General features: G+C 42.7%; 1 protein-coding gene across 1 annotated transcript in view; it reads left to right on the forward strand.

Moving 5' to 3' along the window:
• ltk (leukocyte receptor tyrosine kinase) overlaps window positions 1-18,054 on the forward strand; it is a 96,015-nt gene that overhangs the window by 47,795 nt on the left and 30,166 nt on the right. Inside the window, exons 11-19 of the mRNA XM_036541517.1 lie at window positions 7,859-7,957; window positions 8,578-8,752; window positions 9,877-10,027; window positions 10,137-10,320; window positions 11,376-11,546; window positions 14,383-14,565; window positions 15,055-15,153; window positions 15,275-15,427; window positions 17,175-17,285. Coding sequence (XP_036397410.1) covers window positions 7,859-7,957; window positions 8,578-8,752; window positions 9,877-10,027; window positions 10,137-10,320; window positions 11,376-11,546; window positions 14,383-14,565; window positions 15,055-15,153; window positions 15,275-15,427; window positions 17,175-17,285 — 1,326 coding nt within the window. The remainder of the gene's footprint in view (window positions 1-7,858; window positions 7,958-8,577; window positions 8,753-9,876; window positions 10,028-10,136; window positions 10,321-11,375; window positions 11,547-14,382; window positions 14,566-15,054; window positions 15,154-15,274; window positions 15,428-17,174; window positions 17,286-18,054) is intronic.

An 18,054-nucleotide genomic window follows, 5' to 3' on the forward strand; every position in this document is an offset into this window, starting at 1 on the left:
TAAATGTTATTTCTGAGGAAATAAATGTGTATTGGCGATGTCACTTTGTTGATGCTCTAGCTATGTTGTTGCTGTTAACTGTAACGTTATCTAAATATTATTACAATGGTGCCATTATGTTCGGTTGTAAATGGAATCTTCAGGAAAGTTGAATGAGCTTGCGTATTAATTTTGAACGGTGATAAGGCCATTTTCACTGGAACTACTTCATAGCCGTGCATTATTACCGTACATTTATTGGGAAATGGTCTCTGCTAACGTGTAATATTGAAGACTAGTGACAGCACGAGATAAAAGACATTGAGTGCGAGGTAGTTATAAAAAATTAAATACACTAGTGCAAAAAGTTTAATTTAAGCTAAAAAAATGATGAATAAAAAACAAACAGTATATGAATATCTATATACAAATGAGCAAATTGCGACATACAATTACGACAAACAATACAGTACAGTACAAACAGCAGTATGCAGCATACACGTGATACAGGCAGTCATACAGCAGTCGGCAGAGTAGGCAGTGGTGAGTTGTTAGTGGGGTGCCAAGCTTGCCATAAAGCCAAACAACACAGCACATCAAATCATTTTCTGACCACTTTGTACTATATTACACATAGGCTTACGTAGGGTATTTGTCTTTCACACATGAGCGCACACAACTGAAGCGCGCTAACCATAAAGTTAAAGTCTGCTAAAAGTGAAATATCAGTTTGCTTATATTATACTGTTAGGCTTTTATTTTCCATGCACTCTTTTAAAACATTTAGTGTACACATGAACAAATGTTGTGTTAAATTGAAAACTGTGAAATATGCGTACTCACTCATATCCAACTTATAGCGCGCCCACACACACAAAATTAGAAAATGCTCAGCAACAGTGTCACCTGTTGTTACAGCAGGCTTGTAAAATATATATTAAATAACCAGTGTCCTACCTAGTGTAGAAGTAAACGCCTTTTTTGCGTCCACTATGTCCACTATCTTCTCTGGTAGATAGGTTTGCTGTTACGTCGTCCTCAATGCAAAGGCTCAGAAATGAATATATTACAAAACCAAACATAATAGAATTCAGATTTATTTCTTACAATCATTTTATTTTATTGCATTACTGTAGGGTTGTCAAAATAATGCGTTAATTTCGATTAATTAATTATAGAAAAAATAATGCCTCCCTTGACCCCATACGTCACTGTGCATTTAAGCAATATCACACTCGAGGTCGTGCTGTTATACTGAATATCAGCACGGCTGTGATTATCTTCGGCTACGACCGAATCACAGTCCTGCTGATATTCAGTATAACAACACGACCTTGAGTGTGATATTGCTTTTATACAACAGTTATACAAACAAGGCTGTTTATCAAGTAACGATAAAACGACAAAAATAGTTCCTTCAGGATTACATTTACACGTGTTGTCAAGCAACACATAAACAGTTTCTTGACTGCAGGTTAGTTAGCTAGCTAGCTAGCTTCCTGCTTTTTATCATACAGGAAAAGGCTAGCTAGCTACTTTCTTTCATACCCGACAGCAGGCTCGCTAGCTACTTATTGACATACACGTAAAGGCTAACTATACGGTAGGCAAGCAAGAAACTTTTAATCATAGCCCACTTAGGGTTGCCACCTTTGATTTGTGAAAAACCGGGACACTTGGACCAATTTTTTTTTTTTTTTGGCGGGGGGGATTAAACCATATATGCAAATATACTATGTTAACAGTTGTAGGACTCCTTATTGCCTCTCTTATCTATATTTGTCCTGACGCAGACGCACTCCCTGACGCAGTTGCACTCACTGACACTGACATTTCTCACCTCTTTTTCGCACTTACTTTATTGCCACAATCCGTAGATAAGTAGTTGTGGCCGTGAAGCACTCCGTGGTATGCTTGTGTCCGGCGCCGCGTCAGTGGCAGCATGTTACGGCAGCTCCATACTCTTTTCTACTTTTTTCTTAGTTCTTGGTGTGTTTTTGGTTTCACTTTGTGTAATTTATTGTTACACACTAGTACATTTAGCAAGAGCATAATTATGGATGTGCATTTGGCGACAATCGCAGTTTGTCTCTTGCTCTTCTATGGACTTTTGGACACGGCGTCGGGAAGCCATTCAACCACGGCTCCATTGTTTACACTCATGATCAGCTGTTAGCTCTGAGCCACACACGACTTCTCTGTGCGGAGAGACCGGCCATCCCCGTGGAGATATGGTGAAGGAGGAGAGGCTGCAGAGCTGGAGTTAAGCGTTGGGAGTGGAAAAGACGATATAAACCATGTATACCATCTGTCATTATGGGGAACGTAAGATGTCTCCCTAACAAGATCGAGGAGCTAACGGCGCTTACGCAGCTGCAGAGGGAGTACCGTGAGTGCAGTCTCATGTGCTTCACCGAGACGTGGTTAAATGAACTTTCTCCCGACTCTCTGATTGCCCTGGATGCCCTGGATGGCTTTCAACTCGCGGGTGGACAGGAAAGCTATGGAGAGTGGTAAGAGGAAGGGTGGGGGTATGTTTATTAACGAGAGATGGTGCAACCCGGGACACATTAGTGTTAAAGAACAACGCCGCACTAGAGACATTGAACTGCTAGCTGTTAGCATTCGGCCATATTACCTCCTGAGGGAATTCTCACGTATCATCGCGATAACTGTGTACACCCCCCCCCCCCCCCCCCCTCTGCCGATGTTGCTGCAGCCTGTGAGCTCATTCACTCTGTCATCTCTCAGCTTCAGACAAGGCACCCCCAATCTCTCCTTCTCATCTCCGGTGACTTTAACCACACTTCTCTGTCCTCAACTCTCCCAGACTGCACCCAGTATGTGAAATGCCAAACTTTGGACTTACTGTATGCAAACATCAAAGATACACCTCAACCCCCCTCCCCCTGCTGGGTCGCTCAGACCACAACCTTGTCTGTCTGATTCCTGACTACACCCCCCATGTAAATAAACAACCACCTGTGAAAAGGTCTGTGAGGGAGTGGTCTGATGAGGCAAGGGAAAGACCGACGGACTGTTTTGAAACAACAGACTGGGAAGCACACTGCAGTCCTCATGGGGAGGACATTGACAGCCTGACTCACTGTATCACGGACTGTATCAGTTCTGTGTGGAGAACACTGTGCCTTCCAAGAAGGTGTGGTGTTTTCCCAACAGTAAACCCTGGGTAGCCTCCGAGATAAAGGCTCTACTGAATGAAAAGAAGAGAGCTTTTAGATCGGGTGACAGAGAGCAGCTGAGGAGGGTCCAGAAGGAGCTCAGGCAGGTCATCAGGAAGGGGAAGGACAGCTACAGGAGGAAACTGGAGGAGCGGCTGGAACAGAACAACATCAGGGACGTTTGGAGAGGACTGAAAAACATATCTGGGCATGGAAAAGGAGAGGGGGGAGACCAACCCAGCGGAGATAAGGACGGGGCAAACGAGCTGAATCTGTTTTTCAACCGATTTGATTCTGCCCCCACTGCCTCAACCCACTACCCTGCACCCTCTTCACACTGCCCCGGGCCATCCTCCACCACCCCCCTGGACCCGTCCTCCTCAACCAGGCCACACCAGCATTCACCTGCCCCTACTCCTTGCCCCTCACCACTCCTCACCCCCACCTTCTCTCCCCCCTCTACCCCTCCCCTCCCCCCCCCTCCTGGACTCTCCACTGGACTCTGTGGAGGAGGTGGGTGAGAGGAGGATGCTATCCAAACTGGCATCCATCATGGACAACACCTCCCACCCCCTGCGTGAGTCTGTGGTAGCCCTGAGCAGCTGCTTCAGTGAGAGACTGCTTCACCCACGGTGTAAGAAGAAGTGCCACCGCAGGTCAATTCATCCCAACTGTGGTCAGACTGTTTAATAATATCATTAGACAATAAACCCCATCACAGTAAATCAATACTATTATTGAGCTACTGAACTACTAGTTCTCAATTTTCTATTTCACTGATTATATATAGGTTGCACTCAGTACTGTATTTTTTACTTTTAATGTACATATATTTACTATTTTATTGATTCTTGACTTCTTCTTATACACTGCTAAGCAAGTTAAAATGGCTAGATTTTTTGTGTTTGCTTAATACAAAACTCTGGTACTTCTTTGTTATTGCATGATTTCCAGCGCTGTTTTCCTTCATATTTAACTGAAATTTTGGCTGGACACAAAACACAGGTGGCAGAGAACGGGTCTCCTTGGGTGGGCCTTACCCATTCAGAAAAATTTTCTCTTTTCGACTGGTCTGAGTTGTATGTTGTAAATCATCACACTGGTAGCTCGTCCGATTTTGTTTTGTCGTCTTCCTCGTCTATCCCCCCCCCCATTTCACAAAACGACGAAATAAATATCAATAAATATAAATATAAATTGAAAGTAAAAAAAAATAATAACGTTACCTCTAGCTAGCAACTGACCTCACCGTGGGGTCGTGGATGTGGATGTGTGCGGCAGAAGTTGCTAGGCAATAAGGTAAGCTTTCGTATTTCCGCTACCAATCAAATAAAAGTATAGACATGACCAATCGTTGCTGTGTTTTAGCTGTTTTTACCCGTTTACAGGTACAGGATTGGGTGTATAAAGATAGCCAGGAAGAAAACAGAATAGCTGTAGAAGGAAAACAAATGAGGTTTTATTTGAAACTATGAAATTCTAAATTAGAAGTACATTTTCGCAAAAAACCGGGACAATTCGTGTCCCGGGAAATATTATTAATTATCCGGGACAGTCGCTCAAAAAAAGGACAATTCCGGCAAAACCGGGACAGGTGGCAACCCTAAGCCCACTACAGGCTAGCGGGCTACTTTTTAGCATACATGGACAGGCTAGATATACGGTAGGCTTGTTAGCTAGCTATTGTTTATCATACCCAACTGCAGGCTAGCTAGGAATATTTTAAAATGTTTTTAAATGCTTCTCATAGCAAATATATTGGATTAATTTAGATTAATTAATCACAAAGCATGTAATTAATTAGATTAATTTTGGACCTATTTTACACTCAATGTAGTGACATATTTCAGCTGCTAGGGAGGGAAATGCCCCCCCCCCCCCCTCCCCGCAAACTCTGCTTCCGTGACGAACACGGAAAAGGTGCCAGTCCTCCTCTACCCAGTATCCTGCTAGCCAGCCAACAATCTCTGGACAATAAGTTGGATGAACTCCATGCTATAATCAGATAGGGCTGTGCGATATGACCAAAATCTCATATCCCGATATAGGTCATTTCATATCCCGATAAGGATCCATATCACGATATAGCACATTTTCTGTAAATTCAATGACTAAATAGTTTATATAGAATGACCACATGGAAAGGCCTATTTCTTATTACATTTTGAATTATATACTCGACAAATAAAAGGTACTTACTCATATTTGATTATTTTTCTCCTTTTATTTAGAACCTTTAATTTTCAGTTTACGCCTCGTTTCCATATAGCTCTGTGTACGTATGCAAGTTAACCGGAAGTCCATTCATTCCTATGGGAACCTCCGTGATTTCCGATGTGTTTGCGAAACTCCTCTTTCCGTTTTTTAAGGTCCAGAATTTGCCTTCCAGTGCGTTGAAAAAATTAACTTTTGCTGCGGATTTCGGAGAGACCGTATGCAACGTGTGCCAGGAAGTTAATGGCATTGGAAAAACGAATTAGGTAACAGGTTGTTTCCTTCAATTCAGTTGCTTGACTAGTTATTGAAGTTAATTAAAAGTGAGAGTTCATTAAACATATTTTGAAGAAAGAATTTGCGTACTCAGGCAACCTTTTGCATCGACATAAACACTGTGCTTTAACCAATAATCTTAAGAAATGTAGATCATCTTTATCACTTTGATATGAAAACTTTATCTCCCTCCCATTCTACTGCCGTGATTTCCCTCCATTATATTGCCGCTCATTTGACATATAAATTGAGGTTGCTTCACCATAGTATTCATTCCGTGATGACACCGACACAAGTGAGAATGACATTTTGATCCACCTCCTTTTCCTTGCGTTGAATACCATAGGGAATATTGCATATATTATACTGAATTACGGACACCAAACAAAACTGTGGAAACAAGGCGTAACCCTTTCGTGCGTACGGTCACAACAATGTGATTTGCTGTTTAGGGTGTATGCCAGGGGTGTCCAAACCTCTCCTGGAGGGCCACTTGTCCTGCATGTTTTAGATCTCTCCCTGCTCCAACACAGCTGATTCAAATGATCAGTTTGTTATTCAGCAGCTTCAGTTCATAACGAGTTGATCATTTGAATCAGCTGTGTTGGAGCAGGGAGAGATCTAAAACATGCAGGACAAGTGGCCCTTCAGGAGAGGTTTGGACACCCCTGGTGTATGGTAAAACTGGTGTGATTAAAACACTAGACTGGAAAAATTCTAGCTAATTTTAGTTTTGAGGAAACGGCGATTTAATGTAAAAAAAATATAGCAAAAAAACTGAAAACTATGAGAAGCTTAATAACGCTAATGAAAACATAAGGAACGAATGTAGCCTAATGTAACACGCACTACATTGCATAGAAATAAGTTACCTGCGAAAGAGTTAAGCATGTAACAAAATTTAAAATATTAATGTACAAAATATAAAAAGGTAAATAGAAAACACTTTTCAAATATAGTTCTGTCACATTCACTCTCCTCCATGTTTGTATTGCCTTCATGCAAATTTCCTGCCTGCATCCGTGCCGTGTGGTAGAACGCGAAGCATCATCCAAATGACGAAAATATATAATATATAATAAGGTGTGTGATTTGCGACACAACAAAATAAACGATAGAGCATAATATGAAATGATAGACGTTTTTCTATCGTCACACATATATATATCGTCATATCGCACAGCCCTAGAATCATATTTCAATGGGACATCGCGAACTGTAATGTACTTGCATTCACTGAGACATGGCTTGATGCGACGGTCCCAAATTCGGCCATCACGCCGAGAGGTTCTAGCTGCAAACATTAAGGCATGTGATCATAATTAAAGGACTGATTTATCGCCTTATTAATTTTACTACACAGATCTAAGCTGTCTTTGAAATTCCTAAAATGTTATATTGTTTTTCTATAGCCACTGATATCATAACCCCACCCTCCACTCCTGCATCTATCTCCCAGTTTCTCCCCTAACTGCTACAAGATGTTCTTCACTCTTACATAATGTTTATAGGGTCTTTGATCAGCCTATTTTCTCTCTGAAGTCTGCTTAGTCATTGCTAAGTTTTATATCTCTGCCATCATCTTCCTATCTATCCAGCTGTAGGGTTTAAAGTAGCTTTAGCTAAGCAATGTGCATTTTTATCCATTGTTAAGTTTTTGTCTTCTCTTGTTCCCTCATGTTGTATAACCCTATACATCCTGCCCATTTTTTTTTTTTTTAACATTTTGGACTCTCCTCCTACATAGATTAGATTATTCAGGATCTGTAATGGATGTCCACACATACTTTGTTTAGAGCTAATTTGTTTAATGAAAAGTGCCATCATAAGCCCTGACCATGACATAAGGAGTCTAATATCATATATGCGGTAGAATAATTATCATTTGTGGGAAATAATATTTTTACTTAAATACTGCATCAGAGAAATTATGTGAATTGGGAATTGAGGTTCTTTACTCCAATTTAAATTTTTGGACTTTGTGGTGGTATTGCAAAACCAGTTTGGAATTTACTAAAGATGTATTTGACACAGTGGAAGTGGAGAGCCTCCTGATCATGGAACAATGAATAGGAAAATTTTATGTGGAAAAATGACTTTAGTGGACAATGTTCTTAACTCATATGCTTGCAGTTTTCAGCTTTCTGTGTGTAGAGGTTAACACAGTTTCTTATTCTCTTCCTGGCTGCTGCTTGGCCCCTTGCCAGACCAGAACCCAGTGTTTCTTAAGCACAGGTTCTTCCATGACATGGACATCATGGACGACTTGGATTTTTTCAGCCCACTTCCAGAGCCCTCTGTTTCAGGTACTCACCACTCTTTTGGCACAGAGATATCAGAGCTTATAGCTGCTGTTATCACAGTAATTGTTTGGCACTAATATATTTAGTACATTTGCATGTGAACAGGAACCTATTGTGGTATCTACAGGATCTCTCTCTGAAACATTATCTCTATCATTAATTTAGCTTTACAGCTTTATATAAATGAAATAGATATCCACACACACTTTGTTTTGTTTAGAGCTGATTTGTCTTATGAAAGTGCTGTCATGAGCCCTGTATAGTCAGGGCTCATGACAGCACTTTTTGTTTTCTAATTGTGTGCTTACCATGGTAGTCATTCAATCAAACTTTTTACATAACCCAAGTTAAATACCTTTCTTAATAATGCAACATTAGTTTTAACCTGAGTATTCAAACGCATGGCCTTTCATTTACAGCATCAGTATACAACATTACCTCAACAATACTTCACATTCCTGTCCCAATCTAAGACACATGAGAAATGGTGTTCTCGAAACATTTTCATCAACAGCCCAGCAATGTAATGCCAGCTGGACTTCCCTGGTGTGCTCTTGGCCTGTGTTTGCATGTCACTGCACAAAGAGAAGCTCAGTCTGTGCTGTAATACCCTCTCCTCTCAGAAGTGTCCTCCATGACTTGGTGGTTCACCTCTTGTGGTGCCAGCGGACCCCGGGGGCCCACGCAGGCCCAGTGTGACAGTGCCTACCGCAACACCAACGTCAGCGTGACTGTGGGCAAGGAGGGACCACTCAAGGGCGTGCAGATGTGGAGGGTGCCTGCCACTAACCGCTACATGTGGGTAATTTGAGGTTCAGGCTTCCTGTACGGTTAGGTACAACATTGGATGTAATTATTCTTTTTTGGTTGACAGTGCTAGCTAAGTGGACTGAAGCCCTTTTGTTCATGAGGTTGATGAGAGACATAACAGAACAGCAGAAAAGTGAAGTGAGAGTCTCATGGTATAAGAATGAGGGCAGCTGACATCTTGGGAACCAGACCTGGCTGACATTACACCCTAGTGGCTATGTCACTGAAATTTTTCGTACGGGCTGCTGGATTTTGTGGTAAATGTGTGGAAGGTGGCTTGTGCACACCAAACTGGCTAGAGGAAGGGACCACAATGGTGATATGTTTTAAGGGTGCCTAATGGGAGCCCAGAAACCTCCTCGAATTACTCTCTCAGAAGACCTAGAAGGTGTGTAGACCCTAACTCACCAGATTAATCTGATCTGGTGTCCACTACTTCATCTGGCTCCTGATGAATTCCCAGCAAATCGACCATCTTAAAAGGTTCCCCTGCACCTAGCCATTTAAGAGTTCCAGGACAAGAAAGGGTGCTTGGCTGCCACTGAATTTCTGTTATCTCTTTCAAGTGGCTCCCTTTAAAGATTATCTTCTGAGCTCATAATGAATCAACATACTGTATAATTTTAGTTTGATTTCCTGTCTTTGTCCCTGTCTAGTTCCAGTGCTCAGTTTTAAATGTTCTGCTACACAAGTGGCCTGGCTTAAATTTAGAATCACACAGGTTGAGAGAATCAGCCAGGTCTTTTTTGGTCCCTTTGTGGATGGAAATAATATGTTGCTGTCATGCATTACTTGATTATTAAAAATGGAACACAGTTGCGAAGTTTTTTTAGGGAAGCTGTTTCAGACAGCCCCTTTTGTCAGTTAACAAAATCAATCTCTCTTATTTAACCAACAATTTCCATTAAACACATCATTAATTCCTGCTATGATCTGTTTGCAAACACATTGTCATCATAGTAACATGCTGTATAGGCATAGGATCTATATTCTGTTTCAGTCATTGTGAGCCTGCAGAGGAAAAATTAATATTGTGGACATTCTTCTCAGAGCACACAGGTGTTCTGTGGGTTTTGACTTATTCACTCTTTAACGTTCTACCTACCCCTCAGGATCTCAGCCTATGGGGCCGCAGGAGGAAAAGGGGCCAAGAACCATAACAAGCGCTCGCATGGGGTCTTCATCTCTGCCATCTTCCCGCTGGAGAAGGGAGACATCCTATACATACTGGTCGGACACCAGGGCGAGGACGCTTGTCCAGGGGTGAGCATCCTTCAAAAAGGATGGAATTGATAAACTGTAATGCTTCTTCACTGCTAAACTGTAATACTTCTTCACCTTCTCTTTATGAATGTCTCACCACTCCCCCCAGAGGAATGCCCTGACACAGAATATCTGCCTGGGAGAATCTTCAGTGATTGAGGATGGGCTTGAGCTGATGGAGTCGGCCGGGGGTGGAGGCGGTGGTGGGGGAGCCACCTACATCTACCGGGTACGAACCTCAGTCCCCCCTCCACCTCTTCCTCTTCTCAGGTGCTATTATCTATCCTCACTAAGACATCACAAGCGGGGAAAAAAGAGGAAGATACAGTAGGTGAGGGAAATGTTTAGTAAATCCCAGAAAGAATTCTGAAATGATTTGGCCTTGTCTGCCAGAAGGTTTGCTGTCAGAAGGTTTAGCCAACATCAGTTTCTTTGGCATACATCAGGTTAACATCTCTGCTTCTTTAGGGAGTGGGTTAATGATGGTGATCATGAACTTTCACATTCCTGGTTCATTACTTGTTCAGAATAAATGTGCCCATTAGCCCTGGCCATTACAACTATAAAAAACTGCCTGTTCCTAATGAAAAATAATAAATGCTTGCCCTTTTGCACAAGACACTACATCAAGCCTCATTTTGCATAATTATGTTGTAGGCTGTTGTTTCTTGCCAGGCTTAGCCTCAGCTAGCTGGCTGGGCGGTTAGCTCTGACAGCTCATCATCTACTGAATCAGATTTTCTGAATTGATTTTCCAGCTGCCATAAATTCCTCTTCCTCTTGCCATATCACAGTGTCATAACTGCTTCATGAGATGTTTATCAACGAAAACAATGCACCAAACAATTTTATGATGGTCTTTTGTTTAAAAAAAAAATGAAATCGCTGACATTTCTGAATGTTTTAGAATGTGTCAAAGTTCTCACAGGGTCTCTCAGACGTCTCTCAGGTCTATAGCCCATCTTCCACACTGGCCATATCATTAGCCATGGATGACTTTTTCCAGTGGGGAGGGGGTGAGTAGGTCTTCTGGGGTTTCATTGTGTCACCATTCTCTGCCACCTTGCAACAGGTACCTATGAGTTCCTCAGAGGATGTCTATGGATTAGTGCCTATCCTCCAGTTGGTGCCAGCTTGACTGTAGTGCAGTGTGTGACTTGTAGTGCAGAAAATAGCCATTGACTGCAGTATTGGGTATTAGAAGATTGCATTCGTCTCACTTCCCCACTTCTGCACAGTGGTGCAGAGGTTCCTGTGGGGAGATGAGCCAGTACAGTTGATTGCAAGCAGGGATGTGAAAAAGGGAAAAAAACATAAGAAAACAAAGTGAAAGGCTGGCTTTCCTTGCCATCCCTCTTGCAGATGGAGGATGGGGTGGCAGTGCCTCTTCTGATCGCAGCAGGCGGTGGGGGGAAGGCATACTTGGAAGACCCAGAGAGTAGCTTGGACCCCATCCCCCTGGAGCAGTATGAGAATGACACCGTTGCGGTAGGCACCAATGGCAGGACCGCAGCTGCAGGTGGGGGCAATGTACTCTCAGCTATTTCCTCAGTGCAAGGCCCTCATTTCAATCTGTTAAGTGACTGATGTGATTGATAATATAGGAATATGTGTTGCCAGATGCACTTGCCTTGTTTATCATGAAGAATCCACAGCAGGTTGGAATACATGTATACATATACACATCATTACTGGCTTGCACCAGCATGTGGTTCTTGACTTATACCAGATAGTAGTGCCTCATACACTTTTAAAATAGTTTAAAAGTGTATGAGGCATGGCAGCATTGATCTATGATTGGAAGCCATACCTGGTTCTGAATGACCAAAAGAATGTGGAAAATCTTGAAGATAAACATGGTTGAATTTGTGTTAGGGACACATGGGTTAAAGATGTCCGACCCCACCCCGGAAATCCGGCATGCAGAGATTTTAGATCAGGCAATAAATTATTATTAGCGTATACGTGCTCTGATATTATGAGACCGGAACACAATTTTATTAAAAACAATCACTGACGTGGTGTTTTTTTGGATGGGTTTTAACCAATGGTAGCCTGTTTAGGCAACGTACTGGCACGAGAGCACTGTTATCCGGCAACTAGTTTCAACTTTCTGTGAGGTGGTGCCAAGAAGTATTTGCTGGGACTGTATCAGCTGATTACTGCACAATAGGCTAGAATGCATTCGAATAGATAGAGCATGGAAGCGAAACTTGTGATGGTTGGGGCGGACACAAGCACAATAGAATGGGGGGTGAAAAGTAAATGGTGATAGGCTTGGTTAGATGAAAACGGTAATGATGGACAAACGTTTGGCATATGTTGTCACAAAATAAACAAGCCCGGGAGCTGCTTTGCACCGTGTGTTCGAAAAAAATACAGTATGGGACAAACGGCAAAAGGTATTGTCTCGGTATGATACAGATCCCTCACACAAAGCAGCTGTTTGGGCTCTTCGTTATACGTCAATGTCAACATTTCCGAGAGCTGTGACCACTGTAGCTACTGCTGCTGCATCCATCCAAGACCGTGTGTGCAATCGTAAAGTCCACATTTAAAGCGGAACATGACCTGTCTTTCAGGATAGCGCCAGTGCTAGTTGACCTGTGCAAAACATCACAGGACAGAACTGCACTCTCCAAAGTTAGCGTGTCAAATACACAGGCCAGCTACCAGGGTTGGGGAGTAACAGAATACATGTAACAGCGATACGTATTTAAAATACAAAATATGAGTAACTGTATTCTGTTGATTCTGTATTGATGGTAATCAAATTACAGTTACTTTTTAAAAATATTTAGATTACTGAAGGGATTACATTGGATTTTTTTCATTTAATTTCTTTTTTTATTTAATATGTATTCAGTTGGAAAAACTATCCAATGATAGACAACTCCGGGGTGTATCTCCCATATGCCCCTCATGGGAAAAAAAAAACGAAAAAAGCATGCAGCCTGCCTGACTCGAAGCAACCAGCGCAACGCGTTTATGTCATGGAAATACCGGGACCATTTTACTTTCAAATTTCACATAAGGTCGCAACATAACAGTACAATGCAAGCTATGTTTACCAGCAACCAAACTGCTATCCGCTTCAAAAGACTCGACCTCTAACTTGAAGAAGCATCTTGAAGTAAGTTCTCTTTTTCATTATTTAAGCTAATATTGATTGCTAGCTAGCTACACTATATGGAGAAAAGTATTTGGCCACACCTGTTCTTCAGGGTTTGGCCTAGGCCCCTTATTTCCCCTTATATCTTAATGCTTCAGCATACCAAGACATTTTGAAGAACGCTATGCTTCCAACTTTGTAGCAACAGTTTGGGGAAGGCCCTTTTCTATTCCAGCATGACTGTGCCCCAGTGCACAAAGCAAGGACTATAAAGACATGGTTTGATGAGTTGGGTGTGGAAGAACTTGACTGGCCCGCACAGAGCCCTGACCTCATCGCACACCTTTGGGATGAACTGGAACGGAGATTGCGAGCCAGGCCTTCTCGTCCAACATTAGTGCCTGACCTCATAAATGCTCTACAGAATGAATGGGCACAAATTCCCACAGAAACACTCCAAAATCTTGTGGAAAGCCTTCCAAGAAGAGTGGAAGCTGTTATAGCTGCAAAAGGGGGACCAACTCCATATTAAAGTATATGTATTTGAATACATCATTACAATGTAATGGTCAGGCGTCCAAATACTTTTGTCTATACAGTGTACCTTGAATAATCTATCAGAATGCGTTACAAATTACATTTTAGGGCAAGTATTTTGTAATCTGTAGTGGAATACATATTAAAAGTAACCCTCCCAACCCTGCTAGCTACCTATCCACTCACGACATTGCCTGTCACATTAGGCAATGTTTAGTGCACAAGCTGTCAAAACAGATGTTTACACAGAACGTTGATGAGTCCACAAACCGCAACATGGACAGAATTTTGAATGTATTGGTCCGATTCTATGATGATGACTTGGACAAAGTTGTAACACATCGTCATATTATTTGGGCACGGTAATACAAAATTGTACTAATGTATTTTTTTTTATTTTACAATTCTGAATTAAAGCTGTTGTGGTAACGCTAAATGTATGTGCATCCCATTTTGTTACCCCCCCGCCCAAAAAAAACCCAAATTATTTCAGAAAAATTTGCTTTAAGCCCTGGGGATAGGACCTGTGTCTTCATATTATGACTGAGTCTCTCAAAGTAAGACTAAGTGCATCAGACTGAGTGTGTCAAACTGTAAAAGGGTGTGGCAGACGAACTTGACTGATTTGTAGCAGAGTGGGTAAATCAGTGAAATACACCAAGATCCCTTCTTTTAACAAAGCATAATCTCTTTGTGTCTTGTGCAGGGGGAGGTGGGGGTTGGAGTGATAGATCTAGCACCCCTTGGGCAGGGAAGTCCCTCCTGGAGGGGGCAGAGGGGGGGTCTTCCTGTCCTCAGGCCCTGTCCAGACTGGGCTGGGCCACCTATGGTGGGTTTGGAGGAGGGGGTGGAGCCTGTACTGCTGGAGGAGGTGGAGGGGGATATAGAGGTACCACAACTTCCTCCCACACACGCGCATGCACACACACACACACACACGCACACACAAACTCTCACCCACATGCCTTTTGTCAACCTGAAGAATGCAGCTCCTCCTAATTGTCTGCAATATGTCTGAAAACAGCACACTATTTATCAGGCTTTCCCACGATCCTTAAGTGAGTTTCTGTCCATCATCAGGACAGTATTGCTTTACTGAGTCCAGAGGGAGCTGTGGGGTTTAACACAATAAGGTCCCGTGGAATATAATGCACAATCAATTTCACTGTAGGTACACTGAGTAGTAAAAGGAGCAACACATTTGGATACAATGTTACAACAGCCTTCTAGCAGCACTGATAGCATGACTAGTGTTATTCAGTGAGCACCACTACAAGCTTTTTGTGGGACAGGAGGGGCTATATGACACAACATAATTATGATATGATTACACCCCGGACTGGACACAGTGGCTGCCCACACTCTCCCTCCTGTGCAGGTGGTGATGCTGCTTCCACTGATGACATTACAGCAGACGGACAGGATGGGATTTCCTTTGTGCACCCTATTGGTGAGATCTTCCTGCAACCTCTGGCAGGTGAGACTGCAGGTGGCAGCAGGCACGTGCAGATACAGGTGCACACACATACACATGAACGCACATGCACCATGTACTACTGTAGTGCTGTTGGTAGAGACACAAACTCTTCCTTTCCCAGCCATGGAGAGTCATGGGGAGGCGGAGATCAAAGTCCAGCTCAACTGCAGTCACTGCCAGTCTCAGAGCTGCAAGCGTGATGAAGACACAAAGGTCATCGTCTGCCTCTGCCACAATGGGGAGATGCTAGCGAGGGACAATGTTACCTGCACAGGTGAACCTGCTGGCCTCTCCACTGTCACATATGCTTGCATTTCCCATACATGTACTGTATGTCAGATGTAGTGCAGTTGTCATGTAGTTATGTAAGCAATGCCCAGCAAAGAACACATGGGTTAAAGATGTCCGGCCCCACGCTGGAAATCCGGCATGCAGACATTTTAGATCAGGCAATAAATTATTACTAGCGTATACGGGCTCTGATATTACCAGACCAGAACGCAATTTTATTACAAACAGTCACTGACGTGGTGTTTTTTTGGGATGAGTCTTAACCAATGGTAGCCTGTTTAGGCGACGTACTGGCACGAGAGCACTGTTCTTATCCAATCGGCAACTAGTTTCAACTTTCTGTGAGGCGGTGCCAAGTAAGTATTTGTATTACTGCACAATAGGCTAGTAGTGGTATTCAAAACGATTCTTTTTAATGATTCGGTTCCTTTTGTTAAGTTCAATAAAATGATTCCAATCTTTGACTCACTGATTCGTTCATTTCCATATCCGGTCAGGCGGCATACACGAATCTGTAAATAGTTTCATTGCATTTTAAAAATTATCCACTGGAGGGAGAGTTATAGTTGCTATGCCAGCTAATCAGCGCGCATGTTTCCGTTCCGAAGAAACTAATCTTTTAGACTAGTGATTCAGTACACTCAGTTCACCTCAAAGATTTGTTCAAAAAGGACTGCGAATTGCACATCACTATAGGCTAGAATGCATTCAAATAGGTGGACCATGGAAGCGAAACTTGTGATGGTTGGGGCAGACACAAGCACAACAGAATGAGGGGTGAAAAATAAATGGCGATAGGCTTGGTTAGATGAAAACGGTAATGACGGACAAACGTTTGGCGTATGTTGTCACAAATTAAACGAGCCCGGGAGCTGCTTTGTACCATGTGTTCGAAAAAATACAGTATGGGACAAGCGGCAAAAGCTATTGTCTCGGCATGAGACAGATCCCTCACACAAAGCAGCTGTTCGGGCTCTTCGTTATACGTCAATGTCAACGTTGCCGAGAGCTGTGACCACTGCAGCTGCTGCCGCCTCATCTCTCCAAGACCACGTGTGCAATCGTAAAGTTCGCATTTATAGCGGAACATGACCTGTCTTTCAGGATAGCGCCAGCGCTAGTTGACTTGTGCAAAACATCACAGGACAGAACTGCACTCTCACTCATACATAGGCCAGCTACCTATCCACTCACAACATTGCCTGTCACATTAGGCAATGTTTAGTGCACAAGCTGTCAAAACAAATGTTTACACAGAACGTTGACGAGTCCACAAACCGCAACATGGACAGAATTTTGAATGTATTGGTCCGATTCTATTATGATGACTTGGACGACGTCATAACACAGAATCATGTTACTTGACCAGCTTTCATTGAAATTGCACTTTTCACTTTTAATATCATTTAAGAAAAAAAGAATGCACTTTTAATTTGAGCATGGTAATACAAAATTGTATTAATTCGTATTAATTGTATTATTTTGTTTGTTTTACAAGCTGTTGTGGTAATGCTAAATGTACGTGCGTCCCATTTTGTCTCCCCCCCCCCCCCCCCCCCCCAAAAAAAAACAAAAAACATTTCATGTGTTGCTTTAAGCCCTGAGAACAATAAAACTCTTATTATATGCTTTGTTGTTCATGTAGCCTTTTTAATTCATATATGCAATATGTTTATAGAAGAGAGCTATTCAGCTATGTGCTGAGCTATTCCCTCTGTTCCTCTTGACAGCTCCACGAGGCACTACAGCTGAGGGGCACCTGTCCCTGCCGCTCATCCTGGCTGTAGTGGCATCAACGGTGGTGATGGGCATCGTCCTGACGTGCGCCAGCCTCATGTTCAGTAAGAGATTCTTCCAGTTCTGTGTGAACTTCGTCCCATCCACCTTCCACCGCCTCTAAGGCGCCGTGCCCTGTCCATCTCGCAGCTCTCCCACAGCCCCAGCCCTGTTTTTTATGAGTGACACAGAAGTTCCTGTGCCTGCGATGCTGTCCTTCCTAGGTGATGGCTGCAGACTGAGTCTGCATAGATTGCGCTGTGGCAGAATGACATGGCTACTTTCCTGGCTCTCGCAGCACAGCTCTGACATCTGAAGCATTTCCAGGGCCCGTTTTCACATCCATCCAAATTCAGGAGGTGGTACAAGTTGCACAGATCACTGCTCTATTCTATATGGTCCACCTCAAACACTGCTCTCCATTTAACTTAAACTCCCATACTCCAATGGGATCTGGGCCATCTCTGCACTGGCATTCTTCAGCTGAAGCCATAAGCTTTACTTTCCAGCACTGTCCAACTTTTTAGAGAAGCTTTGTTTCATTCAACTTTGCCTGTCAGCAAACCAGACACATTTAGCCTTGGAGGTAATTTGAGGAAATGTTTTCTCTCAAAAACAGATTAGATCAGCAAAGTGGGTGAAATGGTGAAGTGCATGTGTTAGAGAGTAGGCCTGCACGATATGAGGAAAATTTGCGATGTGCGATAACATTGTTCAGTATTGCGATGACGATATGACTTGCGATAAATAAACAAAAATAGAAGTGTGCATATTAGCTATACAATTGCTATGTCTTTCTGCTTTAATAGGTACGCTGCTAAGTACATAGACCCC

The sequence above is a fragment of the Megalops cyprinoides genome, chromosome 12 (assembly GCF_013368585.1).
Source record: "Megalops cyprinoides isolate fMegCyp1 chromosome 12, fMegCyp1.pri, whole genome shotgun sequence".
NCBI lineage: Eukaryota > Metazoa > Chordata > Actinopteri > Elopiformes > Megalopidae > Megalops > Megalops cyprinoides.